Source organism: Eulemur rufifrons, chromosome 2, assembly GCF_041146395.1.
Source record: "Eulemur rufifrons isolate Redbay chromosome 2, OSU_ERuf_1, whole genome shotgun sequence".
Classification (NCBI taxonomy): Eukaryota; Metazoa; Chordata; class Mammalia; order Primates; family Lemuridae; genus Eulemur; species Eulemur rufifrons.
In genome coordinates this window covers 41,887,488-41,904,601 of record NC_090984.1, presented here as the reverse complement: position 1 = coordinate 41,904,601, position 17,114 = coordinate 41,887,488, and the positions used below count along the sequence as shown (strand labels likewise).

The window sequence follows — 17,114 nt, the reverse complement described above, 5'->3', positions numbered from 1 at the left end:
CCAGCCAGCCTTCTCTTGCATAAAAACCTTTCAGTAATTTCATCTGAAGACACTGACTCAGAAAGAGGTGCCCATTCTCCTCAGCACCCACCTCCTTTCACTGCCTCTAGGCCGGTAACAGGGGTAAGATCCCAGCTTAGCCTAGCGATATAAGGTCAGGGAGGAAACAACATATACATTGGAGTTGTAGGAATTTTCCAACTTTTATCAGGAAGATTCCAGAGGACATGTATGGGAATAGATTCTAGGGTTACTAGATTAAGAGGAACATAATATGTGGTTGGGTAGAGCTTGAGTTATTGATAACGACACATTCACACAAGATTCAGGATTTAAAGTATTCACTCAGACACCCAGAAATGGTGTTAACACTCTACGGGGTTTGTTAACTGAAATCTGGACTGAACTGTGGCCTGTAGTTGTGAGGCTAAAATGCTGGAATTTCTCTAGCACGCAATAAAGCTTTGTTACTCAAGAATGTAGTCAATGGACCAGCAGCAATAGGGAGATTTCTATAAGTGCACTCTTAAGCCCTGAAATTAAGACATCTGTATTTTAACAAGATCTCCAGATGATTCATGTGGATAATAAAATTTAAGAAGTACTGCTGCAGATCAGTGGCTCTCAACCGTGGCTGCACATTGAATCACCTGGAGAGCTTTAACAATCATTGATGGTTAAGTCCCACCTGCAGTAATTGATTTATTGGTCTGGGGTACAATCCCAGCACCAGGAGTTTTATAAGCTCTTCAGGTGCTTCCAATATGCACCCAAGATTGAATCTCCTCACAGGAATAGATATACATTGCATACAAGGATTTGCTTTCGCTGCCCACAACTCTCTGCCAGCACTACAACTAACAGACTTACCGAATGCCTTATGCAAACTATAGCATCTCACTCAACTTCACCTCCAACCAAAGAACTCATTTAACAGTGGAAGACAATACAGAAATTAGGGAGAAGTGAGTGAAGCACTCACCCTGGGTGCAAAATTTAAAGGGGTGTTCAAACACCTCAATAATCAAAATAAATACTTTAATGCAATATTTTTTAAAAAATCAAAACTAATGCAAAAAATCCATAATGAACAAAATATCAAAAAATTAAATACAGAATCCAACAGTGCCTGGATGGAGCCTCGGGCAAAAGGAAAACTGCACATGTTTTTATGTATTTTTTTAATGCTTAACTTTTTTCCAGAATATTGATGTAGTTAAAAAATATTGAAAAATTGAAAAATAGGTGTATTAAAACTCAACATTATTTTAGGTTTAAATGTATTTATGCCCAAAACAGGATTGATTATAATTATACTTTCCTGGCTTTAATAGAAGCAAACTCATCAATAATATTTTCAAAATCTATTTCTTTGGTTATCTTGTTTTCAATATAGAGAAGTACCTTGTTTGACAATGTCTATTAACCAAGTGGCAATCTTAAGTAATTTTTAATTAACTTTGCAGGATGACATTACGACTGGAATTGTTTAAAAAAAAAAAACTCTCAAGTCCACTTCTAAATTTGAATAAGACTGCAGTAAGCAATCATTTTTAGAAGATCTAACACAATATTGACTTTACATTATAAATTACTGACATTGTATACCACTTAAAACTATTTCAGATGAAATTTTTATAGGATTTAAATTGTCAGAATATTAAGAGCCAAGTCAGTGGCTGCTTTTTGTAGACCAGACACAGCCACATAACTTTTCTCCATTTAAAAATTCAGAATCTAAAGATACTTCAGTTAATTTTTCATGTCTCCTTTTCACATGTGAATTAGTGTGCTGTAATAGTCAGACTAATGGGCCCCCAAAAGATGTCTACATCCTAATTCCTGGAACCTGTGACTATGCTATCTTACATGACAAAAGAGACTTCACAGGTGTGATTAAATTAAGAATTTTGGGGTGTGGGGATCATCCTGGATTATTCAGGTGGACCCAATGTTATCAAAAGAGTCCTTATAAGAGGGAGGCAACAGGATCAGATTCAGAGAAAGAGATGTGAGAATGGAGGCAAGGGGATAAAAGATTGAAAATGCTAAGCTGCTAGCTTTAAGATGAAGGAAGAGACCACAAGCCTAGAAATGCAGGTGGCCTCTACAAGCTGGAAAAGAGAAGGAAATGGATTCTCCCCTAGAGCTTCTGGAGGGAATGTAGTCCTGCCAACACTTTGATTTTAGAACTTTGACTTCCAGAACTGTGAGATAATAAATTTGTGTTGTTTTAAGTCACTAAGTATGTGGTAATTTGTTACAGCAGCAGAAAATTCATACACATGCCTATAATCTCCTTAATATTTATTTGATATATACTTTCTCCAATAATTATTGATATTGCATCTGGTATTTGTATATTTCCAATTTTTTTCCTTTTTTCATTTCATATTCAGGAAGTATATTCCTATCTCTTACTAAAACAGACTTTAAAAATTACTTTCATTTATAATTCAAAATGCTCAACTGAAAATGACATAAGAGATTTTTTTTTGTTGGTTTTTTTTGTTTGTTTGTTTTTTGTTTTTTTGAGATAGAGTCTCACTCTGTCGCCCCAGGGTACAGTGCAATGGCGTCAGCACAGCTCACTGTAACCTCAAACTCCTGGGCTCAAGGGATCCTCCTGCCTCCACCTCCCAAGTAGCTGGGACTACAGGCACATGCCGCAATACCTGGCTAATTTTTCTATTTTTAGTAGAGATGTGGTCTTGCTTCTGTTCAGGCTGGTCTCGAATTCCTGAGCTTAGGCAATCCTCCCGCCTTGGCCTCCCAAAGTGCTAGGATGACAGGCATGAGCCACCTTGCCTGGCCAAATTTTGATAATATTTTCGAAGAGTTTGCTTCCATTAAAGCCAGGAAAGTAAAATTATAATAAATTCTGGTTTTGGCATAAATAAGATATTTAAATTTAATGTTGTAACTTTTAATATACTTACTTTTCAATTCTCTGTATTTTTCAGTATTTTAATGTTCTGGGAAAAAATTAACCATTGAAAACAATTGAGAAACATTGTATCAAAGAGGTGCCCATTTTTCCTTTTGCATCAGGCTCCAATATAGCTCATTATGGCACTATTGGATCCTGTCTTTACTTAAAATTTTGGCATGTTTTTCATCATGGGTTTTTGTGCTAATTTTGATTCTTTAAAATATTATATTAAAATATTACTTATCATGATTAATAATTTTTTTGGTGCACCCTTAAGTTTTGCACCCAAGGTGAGTCCATCACTCGCCCTAATCCTGGCCTAGCTGGAAGAAATATGGCAATAGGTTTACTCCCACAACATTTACTGGGCTTACCCAGTGGCTCCTCACCTGGCAGAACAGCCAAAATGCCTCTTGATGTTACAGCATTAGCCAGGGGATAATGTCCTATGCAGCTGGGGTGCTGTGCTCCATGCGGCAGTTATATGTCTAAACTAATGACCAGTAAAGATGCTGTTTCCTCCACAGCCAAAACACCTAGGATTGCAAACCAAAAGGTGGAGGTAGGAGTAACCTCTCTCACTACTACACTTAATAACTTACCGACAGAATTTTTCATTCCTGTCCCCGTAATCTTGGGCTCAATGTGTCTGGAGGGTGCTAGTGCTCAAAAAAGTAGTATAATATTTCCACCAGGGAACATAATCAAAGTTCTATTACACTGAAATCTAACACTGGCCCTTGACTATTTAAACTCATGCTGTTTAACCAATATGCAGAAAGAGTGACTGGTGAGGGGACTGATCCTGGCTTGTTACTAGAAAATGAGGGCAAGGGAGACTATGTCTGGAACTCAAATAATTTGTGGTACTCCCATAATCTATAATAAGTCTATTGGAAACAGCAGCAACCCAAAAAAGACAGGAGCTGGATCTTGTGGGAATGTTTAAGCCATTTCACCAGGTTTAAATAAAAAAAAAAAAAGTAAACAGCCAAGGTGCCAGGCAAAGTGTGAGGGAATGTGGAATTCAGTGGTGGAAGAAGGAAGCTACAATTATGAAATTTAGGCCTTGTGACCATCTATAAAAGCAGGGACTATAACAGTTTTCCTTTACGTTAATTGTTCCTTTTTTCCACTTTCCCTGCTGTGACAAGTACTAATGGTAGGTAGCAACAACTACAATTCAAATTCCAAGCAGGATTATGACTAAACTGGCATCATTACACAATGATATAATACCTAATGAGAATCTGTGTTTCCCTGTGTTGGAGATAAATGTTTCTTCATCTAAATAAAGAACAGGAATACATGCTAAGGAGCAGAGAGGGTAGATTCTGCTGGCTATTCTTTATCTGCATCCTAACCTTGACCCCTTCTCCACCCTTACTGTGTTGTTTTGTGCCTGCAGGAGGTTGAGCTCTTAACTATATCACCCAACTCCCACACCCTCTTCTGCTTCAGGTGGAACACAGTCAATGGGAGGCAGTGGCCAGAGACTGGAGAGAAGAAAAAGAGAGCGAAGTCGAGGTATTTATTCCCCCTGCTCCCCACAGTTCTGTAAGTGGCTGTGTTCTTTTATGGTTACCTCTCCCAACAAGCAGCTCCCTTTCCATGCCTCTAGCTCTCACCAGGCTCTGGTACACTGTTACTTTTCTGTTATTCCTCTCGGCATGAGGATACATATTAATTTTCTATTGCTACTGCAACAAATTACCACAAATTTAGTGGTTTAAAACAACACAAACATTATTATTGTACAGACTGAACACACCTGTAAGTCTATCTTAGATGCTATCCATATGCTTTGGCTCATGACCCCCTTCCTCTACCTTGAAAGCCAGCAATGTCATCTCTGACCATTCTTCTTTTGTCACATCTCTCTACCACAGTCAGGAAAGGTTCTCTGCTTCTAAGGACTTGTGAGATTAAATTGGGGCCCAACCAAATAATCCAGGATAATCTCCACATTTCAAGGTCCTTAATTTACTCCCCTCTGCAAAGTCTATTTGCCATGTGAGGTAACATGTTCACAAGTTCTGGGGATTAGTACACACACATTTTTAAGGGGATCCCATTATTCTACCTACCACAGGGTGATAATGACTTCATCTTGTTGCTAGACACTGAGTGCACCCATGGGTTAACCATGTGCACATCTCTGTAAATTTTCTCCTCTGTTAAACCTTTACTGAATGTGTTATCTATGTCCCACCCAGACCCTGACTGATCCAGAGACTAAGTCAAGGTAGTACTGATAGTCTCTCCCTGAAGAAGTTCAACCCACGTGTTCTTCCTCATCAAATGCAAAAGTCTTTGTGCTGCTTCTCCTCCTACACTTGCTTTTCAATGTAAATACTATATCCCACATAGAATATGAACAAGCCATTTAAAAAGGAAATACAAGTAGCCAATAAAAATATTTTTTAAAAATCTCTGTGGTAATAAGAAATATGCAAATAAAAAATAACTAGATATCAGTTCAAAATAGTGAAGATTTTGATAGAAGAAAGAAAAAGAGAATGGGGAAAACCCATACAATACTCTCATATTCTGCTGATGAAGTACAAATTGGTATAATAGCTTCTCATTGCCTTCAATAGGTAATAAAACTCTTTAGCATGATATTCATTAATTTATTCATTTAGTCAACAAATATTTATTGAGTGCTTATCAGGTATCAGGCACTGGGGATACAGCACTACCCTTATCTTACATCAAATGAAGAAAGACAAAGCACACAAATAAGTTAGTGAAAATAACTGTACGTCAAATGGTGCTAATGAAATAAAGTGGGAAAGTGGACAGGAAGTATTGGGTTGGGGTGGTCAGGGAAGGCCTCACTTGACTAAAGACCCAAAGGAGGTGAGAACATAAACCATGTGGATATCTGAGGGAAGAACATCAAGAGAACAGTAAGTACAAAGATTCTAAGATGGGAAAGTGTTTGGCATATTCCAGGACCAGCAAGGAAGTTAGTGTGGTTGGAGCCAAAATGAGCAAGAGGAAAAGCAGTAAAAATAACACTATCAAGAGGTAAAGGGAGGGAATGGGGGGGTGGGAGGTAGGTCTTATAGGTCACTGTACAGACTTTGGCTTAGAAGAGCAACATGATCTGCATTACATTTTTTTTTTTTTTTTTTTTTTTTTTGAGACAGAGTCTCACTCTGTTGCCCAGGCTAGAGTGAGTGCCGTGGCGTCAGCCTAGCTCACAGCAACCTCAAACTCCTGAGCTCAAGGGATCCTCCTGTCTCAGTCTCCCGAGTAGTTGGGACTACAGGCATGCACCACCATGCCCGGCTAATTTTTTCTATATATATTTTTAGCTGTCCATATAATTTCTTTCTATTTTTAGTAGAGATGGGGTCTCGCTCTTGCTCAGGCTGTGCATTACATTTTAAAAGCATCATTCTGACTCCTATGTTGAAAATAGACTATAAGAAAGCAGAGCAGAATCATAAAGAAAACAATAGAAATTTTTTCACAATCTAGCCTCCACCTTCCTATCCAGTCTTAGCTATTTCCAACAGCTTTTTACATTCTATGTTATAGCTGTAATAAACTACTTACAGTTTACTGTGTGCATTCCTACACCTGTGTATTTTTAGTTGCTATTCTCTCTACCTCAAATATTCTTTCCCTCCTTCACTTTCAATTGATACCTGTTAGTCTCATCTATCATCTCCACCAAAAAATCTTTGCTAACCACCATTATTATCTGGATTAAGTATTCTTTCTATTAATATGTACAGGAAAAAACCATCTTATCTGACACAGTTGGTACAGAGAAGAGATAAATTACTCAACGAGGTCACTTAAGCCAGAGAATCATTTTTTAAATAATATATATACACACACTAAACATTTTGTTTTATTTAAGCCATAAATGTACATAAATAATCGGTATTTTGGTACAGAGTAAGGCCTTTAAGTATGGGCCTGCTAACAGGAATTATAGGTCTTTCTTGCTTATGCCACCCCTTTAAGGCCTTGGATGTATTTTTCAGTTCTTCAAATTGGGATAAAAACTTAAAGACACCTACAAAGCAATCTCAGTGCAGTTTTTTTTAAAACAGTTTCCCCCTGAATCTTTTACAGTTGTCTTATCCAGACTTAATTTAAAAACTATTTTTAGCAAAGTTCTTTCTGAAACATTTGTTATTTTTATAAAAATACTCATATTTTTATACTCACATTTCATCAATTGATATAATATTTAATTAAATTATAGAACTATAATCATGTGTACAACTTGACAAATGCAAGTTTGGAAACAAAGACAACTGGCTCTTGAGAGGCGGTCAACATAGTGTAAAGAGCTTGGTCCCTAGAGCTAGGCTGCCTGGGTTCAAATCCTGGCCCTACCATTACTAGCTTACTAAATTGGTACAAGTAATTAAGTTTCTCTGTACTTCATTGTCCTCGTCTCTCAAGTATAGATGATAATATTACATTCTTCTTATGGTTATTGGGAAAGTTAAATGAGTTAATATATGTAAAGCATTTAGAAGAGAATCCGGCACACAATAACTAGATAAGAGTTTACTATTATTATTAAGGTTACAACTCAAATTGTGGAATCAACAAAGCCTAGAATACTATTTATTCCCTAAGACATCCATCTTAACATCAATGAATCCAGTGACCTGGAGCTTGTTAAGCAGCAGTCAATTAAATATTAATAAGTTCCAAATCCTGTGGTTGCCTTTTCTTCCCTCAAATTTACCATTTATTATGTATTATATATACATATTTATATAAGCCTATAGATATAAGGTCCTTGAGGGTAGCATCTATTTCTATTCACTTTAACACTCTTTAGCACCTGGTATAATAGGCACATTTATTCTTTCATGTACCATAGCTTATGCACAGTAAATCCTCAATAAAAATTAAAGATTGAATAAATTAATGAGTGAAAACAAATTACATGTTAGATTATTCCCACTTTAAAAGCTTGTTTTTAGTGATAGCAGCACATACTACACGACCCCATCTTTCAACACCAGACTTCTCCCTTATTTAATTGTAGAATACCTCAATAAGTATTCACTAAAAACTTGTTGAATGAATGGATCTCACTGATCTAGTATCACTATGCAAAGCATTCAAAAGTTTATATTTTTTGGCAACAAAATAACTGCATCTTCAATATTTTGTATAGAAATTTTTTTAATATCTTAATCCTTGTCTTCATAAACAGTTTGCTAAACATAAATCTCTTCTTGATGACTGAAGGTCAGGTTTATGAACATAAATTATTACTAATGCCTTGAGAGAGCTAATGACTTCAAATTCTGTCTTTGTAATAATAAATCTCAAATGTACACTGGTACCTTATGTGAAACATTAGGAATGTATTTCCAATTGCCTATAAAACATTTATCTAAAACCATTCTTAGGAATCTAAAACCACAATAACTTCACACTCAATATGACCCAAATTTAAGTCATCCTAAATACCTCATAAATGTCTTGCCACAGCTAGTGGAACCACTATCACAAAGTAGAAGCCTTAGAATCATGTCTTTTTTTTCTGAGAGGGAAACCTATAGCATTAAATATATACATTAGAAAATTCTTAAAAGTTTCAAATCAATAATCTAAGCTCCTACCTCATGAACCTAGGAAAAGAACAAAAATGAAAACGAAAGAAAAGCCCAAAGCAAGCAGAAGGAAGGAAATAATAAATATAAAGGCAGAAATCAATGAAAATGAAAATAAGAAAACAAAAGGGAAACAAAGAGCTCAATGAAACAAAGAGCTGGTTCTTTGAACATAGCAAGAAAAATAAAAAAACCTAGAAGAAAACTTCCTCAATTTGCTAAAGAGCATCTACACAAAACCTGCAACTAACATTATGCTTAATGGTAAAAGACTGAATGCTTTCCCTCTAAAAATGGAAATAAGGTAAGAACATCCAATCTCATAACTCTCATGCAACACAGTGCTAGAAGGGCTAGTCAGTGCAATAAAAAAAGAAAAATAAATAAAAGCCATACAAATTAGAAAGGAAGAGATAAAATGGTTCCCATTTACAATGAGATGGTTATCTACATGAAAATCCCAAGAAATCTACCAAAAAAAACTTCTACAATTAATATATGAGTTCAGTGAGGTTGCAGGATACAAGATAAACATATAAAAATCAATTGTAGGCCAAGCGTGATAGCTCACGCCTGTAATCCTAGCACTCTGGGAGGCCGAGGTGGGTGGATCATTTGAGCTCAGGAGTTCCAGACCAGCCGGAGCAAGAATGAGACCCCATTTCTACTAAAAATAGAAAGAAATTATATGGACAACTAAAAATATATATAGAAAAAATTAGCCGGGCATGGTGGAGCATGCCTGTAGTCCCAGCTATTTGGGAGGCTGAGGCAGAAGGATCGCTTGAGCCCAGGAGTTTGAGGTTGCTGTGAGCTAGGCTGACACCGCGGCACTCTAGCCTGGGCAACAGAGTGAGACTCTGTCTCAAAAAAAAAAAAAAAGAAGAGAGAAGGAAAAAAAAGAAAAGAAAAGAAAAGGAAAAGAAAAAAAAAAGAAAAGAAAAGGAAAAAAAAAACGAAAAGAAAAGAAAAAAAAAAAAAAAACAAAAAGAAAAGAAAAAAAAAAAACCAAAAACCCCAGCCTGAGCAAGAGTGAGACCCCGTCTCTACAAAAAAAAAAAAAAAATAGAAAAAATTAGCCCAGCAACCAAAAATAGAAACAAAAAATTAGCTGGGCACGGTGGCTCACGCCTATAGTCCCAGGTACTTGGGAGGCTGAGGCAGGAAGATCCCTAGAGCCTAGGAGTTTGAGGTTGCTGTGAGCTAGGCTGACGCCATAGCACTCTAGCCTGGGCAACAGAGCAAGACTCTGTTTCAAAAAAAAAAAAAAAAAAAATCAATTGTATTTCTATATTCTGACAATGAATACATGGACACCAAAATTAAAAATATAATACCATTACAATCACTAGAATAAATGAAATATTTATTTAGATGTTAACCTAACAAAACATGTATAGGACTTATATGCTGAAAACTAGGAGAATGAAAGGAAAGAGAAGAAGTGGAAGGATAATGTTGTAAGTTGTTTACATTTACTTGAAGTGGTATATTATTATTTGAAGACAGACTGTGAAAGGTTAAAGATGCATACTCATATTGTAAACCCTAGAGGCATCACCAAAAACAAAAACAGAAAGTGTAGCTAATAAACCGACAATGGAGATGAAATACAACCATAAGAAAATACTGAATCCTCCAAATCATGAGGAATGTTATAAATGGCAAAAAACTAGAAACAAGCAAATGTTCCAATTTTCAAAAAGGAAAACAACATACTTCTGTAAGCCAGATCAAGGAGCCTGATGTCTGTTTAGTGCAATGTTTTAGTTATCAAGAGACGTCAAGGTATATACATTAGATATATTATATATTAAAACAAATCATCTCATGTAAATTTTACTTCCTTCTTTGACTGCAGATTTGGTAGACCAAGTGTATTTTATTTCAGCAAAGTACATGACAAGGTACCTCACTGAAATCCCCGGGACAAGTTGGGAAATATTCCAGACAATAAAAATAGAGAAAAATTTCAAATGTATACTGCTAGGCTCTTTGTTCAGAACTGTCCTGTTTATATAACATCTTAATAACTGACTTAGATAACTGACTTAGAAATAATTTTCATCCAATAGGCTGGTGATATAAGTCATAAAGCAATAATAAATATATTCAATAACAGAATCCAGATTCAAAAAGATCCTGAGAAGTTAGTGTTAAGTTGAGCTTAGCAAGATAAACTATAATAGTGAAAATAGGCTTACATTTGGGTCCCAAACTCAAATGCACAAAATATAGAATGGAGAACACATGGCTTACCAGCTCAAAAAAAGGACTTCGGGATATTTAATTGAGAGTCAGCTCAGCATGAATTAATTACATACAAAAAATATGGAGTGACTGCCAAAACACAATAGCATCTAATGAGAGGTGCCATAATACTACTATATTCTAGTCATCCTACAATGCCTAGAGTAGAGACAAACTGAAACCTGCTCAGAATAGTAACCAGGTTCAAATGTAAAATAATAAAAAAACTTGATGGGCAGAGAGGGGCAGGTCTGGCCTGAGGAAAAAATGTTCAGGGGTTACAAGACAGCTGTCTTCAAATAGGTGAGGTGCTCTCCTATACAAGGAAAATTAGACTTATTCTAAGGGGAACTAGGACTAACAAGTAGAATTTAGAGAAAACAAATATGATTTCAATATAACAGTGGGAGTAATTCAAAGACACAATGAGCTGCATTTAGAGTTGAGTTTCCCTCACTGGTGGCCAGAAGACAAATTGGCAGGAATATAGTAGAGGAGAATAAAGCATCAGATGGCTTGTTAGATTAGATGCCCTTTAAAAGTGCCTTCCAACTCTAATTCTATGATTTTACTTTTTTAGACTTTCTCTATACCAAACCTTTGGCTCTAGTCCAAATGGTTTTCTCACTGTGTCTGGAACAAACTGCATACATGTACTTTCCTGTATCTACACTTACTTTCAGGCCATTCTTTAAGTCAGGCAAAGACGAAGGATATGTCTTTCTAAATCTTATCCATCCATCAAGAATGAACCCCAAATACTGTCCTTAATAAAGACTTCTGTGTCTGCCTTAATCTAGCTGATCTCTTTCTCCTCTGAATTATGCAACACTTCTATGACCATCATTTTGACAAATAATTAAATGCCATCCTTAGACACCTCTTCTTGTCTTAAACTGTTATTTAAATTTTTATCAATAATTTCTCTCCTCAACCAAAGTAAAAGCTTCTTAAAGGCAGACATTGAAACTTATACTCCTGTATCCCCTACACATCTAGTAGATGCTCAAAAATCGTCTTTGGTTTTCAATAATGAAAACATTTTTATTAGAATGGTTGTTTTATGAAGAGATAAGCTTTTACAAGTAAATGGAAAATTCACTGTTCAAATCTAGATACTAACTAATTTATAAAACTTCCTGTTCAGATACAGAACTATCAGAATAAGATACTGCTACCCACTGATAACATATTCTAACCAGAGGACTTTTTTAAATGTTGAATCAAGCTTATAAAAGTTCAAATTTTCCAGCCTAAACATACAGTTGGTAAACATGCCTTAAAATCTTTTTTTAAGCAAAGGTTAATAGAACCAAACTAAGGAGTGAAAAATGTTAGGAATAAATAACATTTTAGAAAAAACATCATTTGTATTTCTTTATATGTAAAATATATTGATATGTGATATGTAGACTAAAATTTTGATTTATATACTTAGAAACAAATAAGAAAAAGTAAATTGTCGTATGTCATATAGATTCCAGAACACATGGTTATACTCCCTAAATAGCAACCAACAAATAAAGGTCCTAGACAAAGTAAAAAGAGAATTCCTTATCAGTTTAGATGTATTAATAAAGATTATTATAATAAATACTTACTGAAGATTCTGGATCTGACAATTCATCTAGTAATTTCCTTGCATCTACCACAGCTTGATAGAGTCTCAGATTTTTGCCATCAGAAGCAACAAAGCAAGCACTTGCAGAATTGCAGTAAGTTCCTGAGAAAGGAAAATAATAGCTTTGGGTTATAATGTGTAGTTTATTTTTATTATTGGCTGAAGTATGAGAAACAAATATTCATGCTTTTCTTTTTAGACATAACCATGGTCTAGAATCAGAATTTAACAGACACATGAATGGACAGAAAATTATGAACAAAAAATTCAATAAAAAATAATTATGAGAGGGAAAAGATTAAAAACTTTTAAAAATTCTAAAAATAAGTCCCATGCCTATATTCTGAATACTCATTAAAAATCATCTTAATAATGACAAATATAAACCATCTGTGTATAACAAATAGTAGTTTAAAAGCTTTTGTTAATTTTACAATAAAATGAACACTTACCAAGACAATAACTGGGAATAAGAGTTGGAAGCCAAGCCACATTAGAGAAGGCTGAGGTATGTAAAGAATTAATCCGAGCCAATTCTGATACTCCTCCAGTGTACGACAAAGGTCCTATTGGGTCTACACGCCACAGAATAAGTTCACTATAGATTGCATTTGGGTCATGAAATGTACGGGTTGCTGCATTTCTAAGAGGTTGTTTCGAGGAACCTTTTAAATGTTTTACAGGATCCATTAATCTACTTAACTTATTGTCTGAGTCCCACTGACAATCTGATTCAGGAGTCAACAAAGCATTATGATGAGACGATGTCAATAACAGTGGTAAAACTGAATGACATGCCAAGTCATTGAGGTGAAATCGATGACCACAATATCTAAATTTGTGAGATACAGTCAGAACAGTGGTAAAGGCGGATTTATCAGCAAAAGTGACTGCCCACTGATTTAAAGAACCATCTATGTGTTTAGAGACCATCATTACTGTGGGAGCTAAAATGTTCATATTTGTACTGTGTGATCTACAGTGTGGCTGTGATCCGTGAGGACTGTCTATAGACATCATCTCTTGGTGTAAGAGAGTGTGGTGAGAATCTTTTGTAGCATTTATACAGGCATACATCATGATATTTTTACTGAGAGAGCTTGCATCACCAGAGGGAAATGCAACAGGAATCCGAGAAGAAAAAGAAACCTGAAAAACACAATTATATGATTCAGTGTAAATAGTTTGTCTCCTCTCAAAAATAGTCTTCCAAAAACACTTCTATTTTCAAAATACCAAATCTCAGCTCCCTAGCAAAAAATATCATTTTCAACCTCTTTACGGTCTAATCTCTTTCCTTCTATTTATGTAATATCATATCTCTATTCATGGCCTAAGAGAAGACTGAAGAAAAAGTAAGTTTCAAGTGCCTTGCTTGTACATCAAAATGACCACAGCCATGGATCTACATAGCAATAAAGTTGAGAAAAATAACAGATAAACGTAGCTTGATTTAGCTAATAAAACTGAGGGTGAGGGAAGACTCATCCTGAGTCACATTTTCAGGGTAATTTCTTATATTCAAAATATTATGAATTCCCAGAAAAATCAATTAATATATATTCAAATATTCAGTATTACATTTCAAAGCCAAATTCATTTTCTTCAAACTAACCAACTTTGCAAAATTTATGGTCACTGATCCACTTTGGAAGCAAGAACAAGTATTCTTTTCTCAGTTGCTTATCAAAACAAAATTTTTTAGTAATTCTAAAAACCTTCTAAATCCACATAGCATGTATTTCTTTTTACTATTTCAAAAAATGTAATAATTGCTTCATCAATAAAATATACCTGGACTTGTCTAAATATTCCAGTATTATATTCATCCAAATACTTTACATGCCACACTAGAAAGGTACCATCTACAGGGTGTATTGTAAAAAGCATGTCGGGATTCTTATTCCATTCAGTTAGCAGCATTTCAATCTTCCGATCAAGCAGAACTGTAGGCAGTGGCATTGGTACACTAGGTCGTGAATAGGTTCTAGGACTTCCTTCTCTTTCTCCATCTTCATGTTCTGATGATCCTGTACCTGCCTCAGATTCTCTATCCAAGGATAAATCTAAACCAGAAAATATATTTATCAGTATAAACATTAGATAATACTATAAAAATTCATTTACATACTATCAATAAATGGTATACTATCTTTAGAAACTATAAATCCCTTTTTCAATGTATGGTCAGGGAAAAAAACAAAGAAGAAAACTATTTTGTCTGAACTGAAAATTATTATATTTCTTGCCTGTAGATAACTCAAAACTTCATTCAAACTATCATTATCATTAGCAAAATCTACTCCCCACAAAAGCATATGGCTTCCAAAGTAATATGTTACTCAAAGTATTAATATGTTATGACAAAATATATAGAGTAAGATGATGTTTGCAGAAGCTAGCACAGTGCCTGGTCCATGGTAGACAGTCAATAAAAACTTGTGGAATGAACAGAAATGTAAAAAGGAGGAAGAGCTGGAAGGAAGAATTCCAAACTAAAAGTGGTACCACAGAAAGTTGTTAGTTTTAGAGAAAGAAAAATCTGAACACAAGATACAAACCATGATCTAATTTCATATGTAAACCCCTCTCTTTTTCCTCTTGTGAATGTTCCTCATCTTCTCTATCTGCATCATTGCTTTCATGATCTACCTCTTTTTCAGAAAGTTTTCGTAATTGATGCATAAATATTTCAGTAGATGATGTAAAATGAAATTCCTTGTTGTTTAACCAATGAACTACAAAGCCGCCATTTCCATCATCAACATTAAATGCAGTGCCAACCAAGACATTTGGAATATCTGTGGAAATAAAAAGATAAAATTTCAATATAAATTTTTAATTTCTTTAAAAATACGACACATGCTTATGGTGACTAATCTATATTTACACAGAAAAGGTGCAATAAGTCAATGTAATTTTAGCAGGATTTATAAAAACTTTAATTGAATTTAATGGTAAATGTAAGTAACTAATGGCACAGACTTATCTAAAATTAAATTACTAATTTAAAAACCAAATATGCCAATGTATGAACCTTTACTGAATCCTAGTTTCAGGACAGGGAATGGAGAGATAAAGCAGAAAAGTAGCTATAAAAGAGATAACTAGAGAAGTTTAAATAGGAACTGGATAATGGATATTATGAAATTACTTATTTTCTTGGGTATGATCACACTATCAATATTATGTGAAAGAATTTCCTTATTCTTAGGAAATACTTGCGAAAGTATGTAAGGGTAATATGCCATGATATGCGTAACTTACTTTGGGAAGATTAAGAAAAAATTTCACTCACACACACCACACACACACACGAGAGAGAGAGAGAGAGAGAGAGAGAAAATCAACAGTGGCAAAATGTTAACAATTATCAGATCTAAGCAGAGGATATAAAAGTGTTCACTGTACTATTCTTCTAACTTTTCTGAATGTTTGAAACTTTCCTAAAAAATTGAGGGGAAATAATCTCAAGAAAGAATACAGGAAGGCAGGCAAACTTCTACATACAGCAGAATTTCTGCATTTAGGGTAACTGAAATTCATGTTACAGATTAGTTCACATACAATAGAATAAATCAAAAAATTAATCTCAATTTCAATCCATATTATAAATAATTCATTAACAGAAAGAAAAAAATTGTCCTTTGCAAAAAGAAGTCTAAAGATAAAATGTACAGGATATTCTAGTAGTGTCCTATTATAATAAATATCAATGTTAAATAATGCTCTAAATTATGCTTTCATTCCAATTCCTGGATGATAGTTCCGGTTTTGTGATAAAAATGAAATAAAATAGGATTTGAAAATTAAGAATCCTATAAAACATTATATCACCTATATAGTATTCTTGCTAAAAATGTTGAATCTAAATCTTATGAAAAAATATTCAGACTGTAAGACATTCTAAAAGACAACTGAGAGACAATTTTTCGAGACTGAGCGGCTTTTTTCGACAACTGAGAGACTGTTCTAGATAAGAGGAGTTTAAAGAAAAATGACAATCAGATGCATTTAAAAAAAGAATCCATATTTGTATATGAACAATACATTACATGACATTATTTTATCCATGCTCCTTGCATGTGATAACAGTATTATCGTTATGGAGGCAAATCCCCTTTTCAGTAAAAGATACATTCTGAAATATTTAGGTAATATAAAATATTTAGGAGGTGAAGGGTAATGTCATCAATAACTTTACCTCCAAATGGCTCAGCCAAAAAATAAGGGAGGAGGGAGCAAAGACATATATATAAACAGACAGTGGGGGAGAACAAAAGCATATATAAGACATTAACGTGGTGAATCTGGGTTAAGTGGTATATGAGTATTCATTGCACTATTCTTTCAGTTTTACTGAAGGTTCAAAAATTTTCCCAAAGAAAGGTAAAGAGGAATAATCTTAACAATATAAAATTATTTGCATTTGGCAATCAATTTGGTCAACCAAAATGTTATGTTTATATGCAGTGCCAATAAATGCATGTTAGACATTTCTAACAAAATGATTTTTAAAATAGTATGTAGGTAAATTAAGATAAGTATTAATAAAATTGGTTAAAAGGTGAAGGTTAGTCTTCTGGGGAAGACAAGGCCCAACGGCTATAGGAACATATCCAGTCCTTAGGCTCAAATGACATAACAGAACACTTATCCACAGGAAACAATCCTGTGATCCTATTCCACCTGATTAGGACAGTGCATA

General features: G+C 34.6%; 1 protein-coding gene across 9 annotated transcripts in view; it reads right to left on the bottom strand.

Moving 5' to 3' along the window:
• The window catches only part of DMXL2 (Dmx like 2), a 143,159-nt gene that overhangs the window by 63,602 nt on the left and 62,443 nt on the right, over positions 1-17,114 (bottom strand). For all 9 annotated transcript variants that reach the window (XR_011231639.1, XR_011231638.1, XM_069459866.1 and 6 more), the window contains exons 10-13: positions 14,968-15,207; positions 14,201-14,472; positions 12,859-13,555; positions 12,387-12,508 (exon numbers count right to left, since the gene is read on the bottom strand). Coding sequence is in view for 7 of the 9 variants with exons in the window: in XM_069459866.1 (XP_069315967.1) it covers positions 12,387-12,508; positions 12,859-13,555; positions 14,201-14,472; positions 14,968-15,207 (1,331 nt within the window). In the remaining 2 variants the exon portion in view is untranslated. The remainder of the gene's footprint in view (positions 1-12,386; positions 12,509-12,858; positions 13,556-14,200; positions 14,473-14,967; positions 15,208-17,114) is intronic.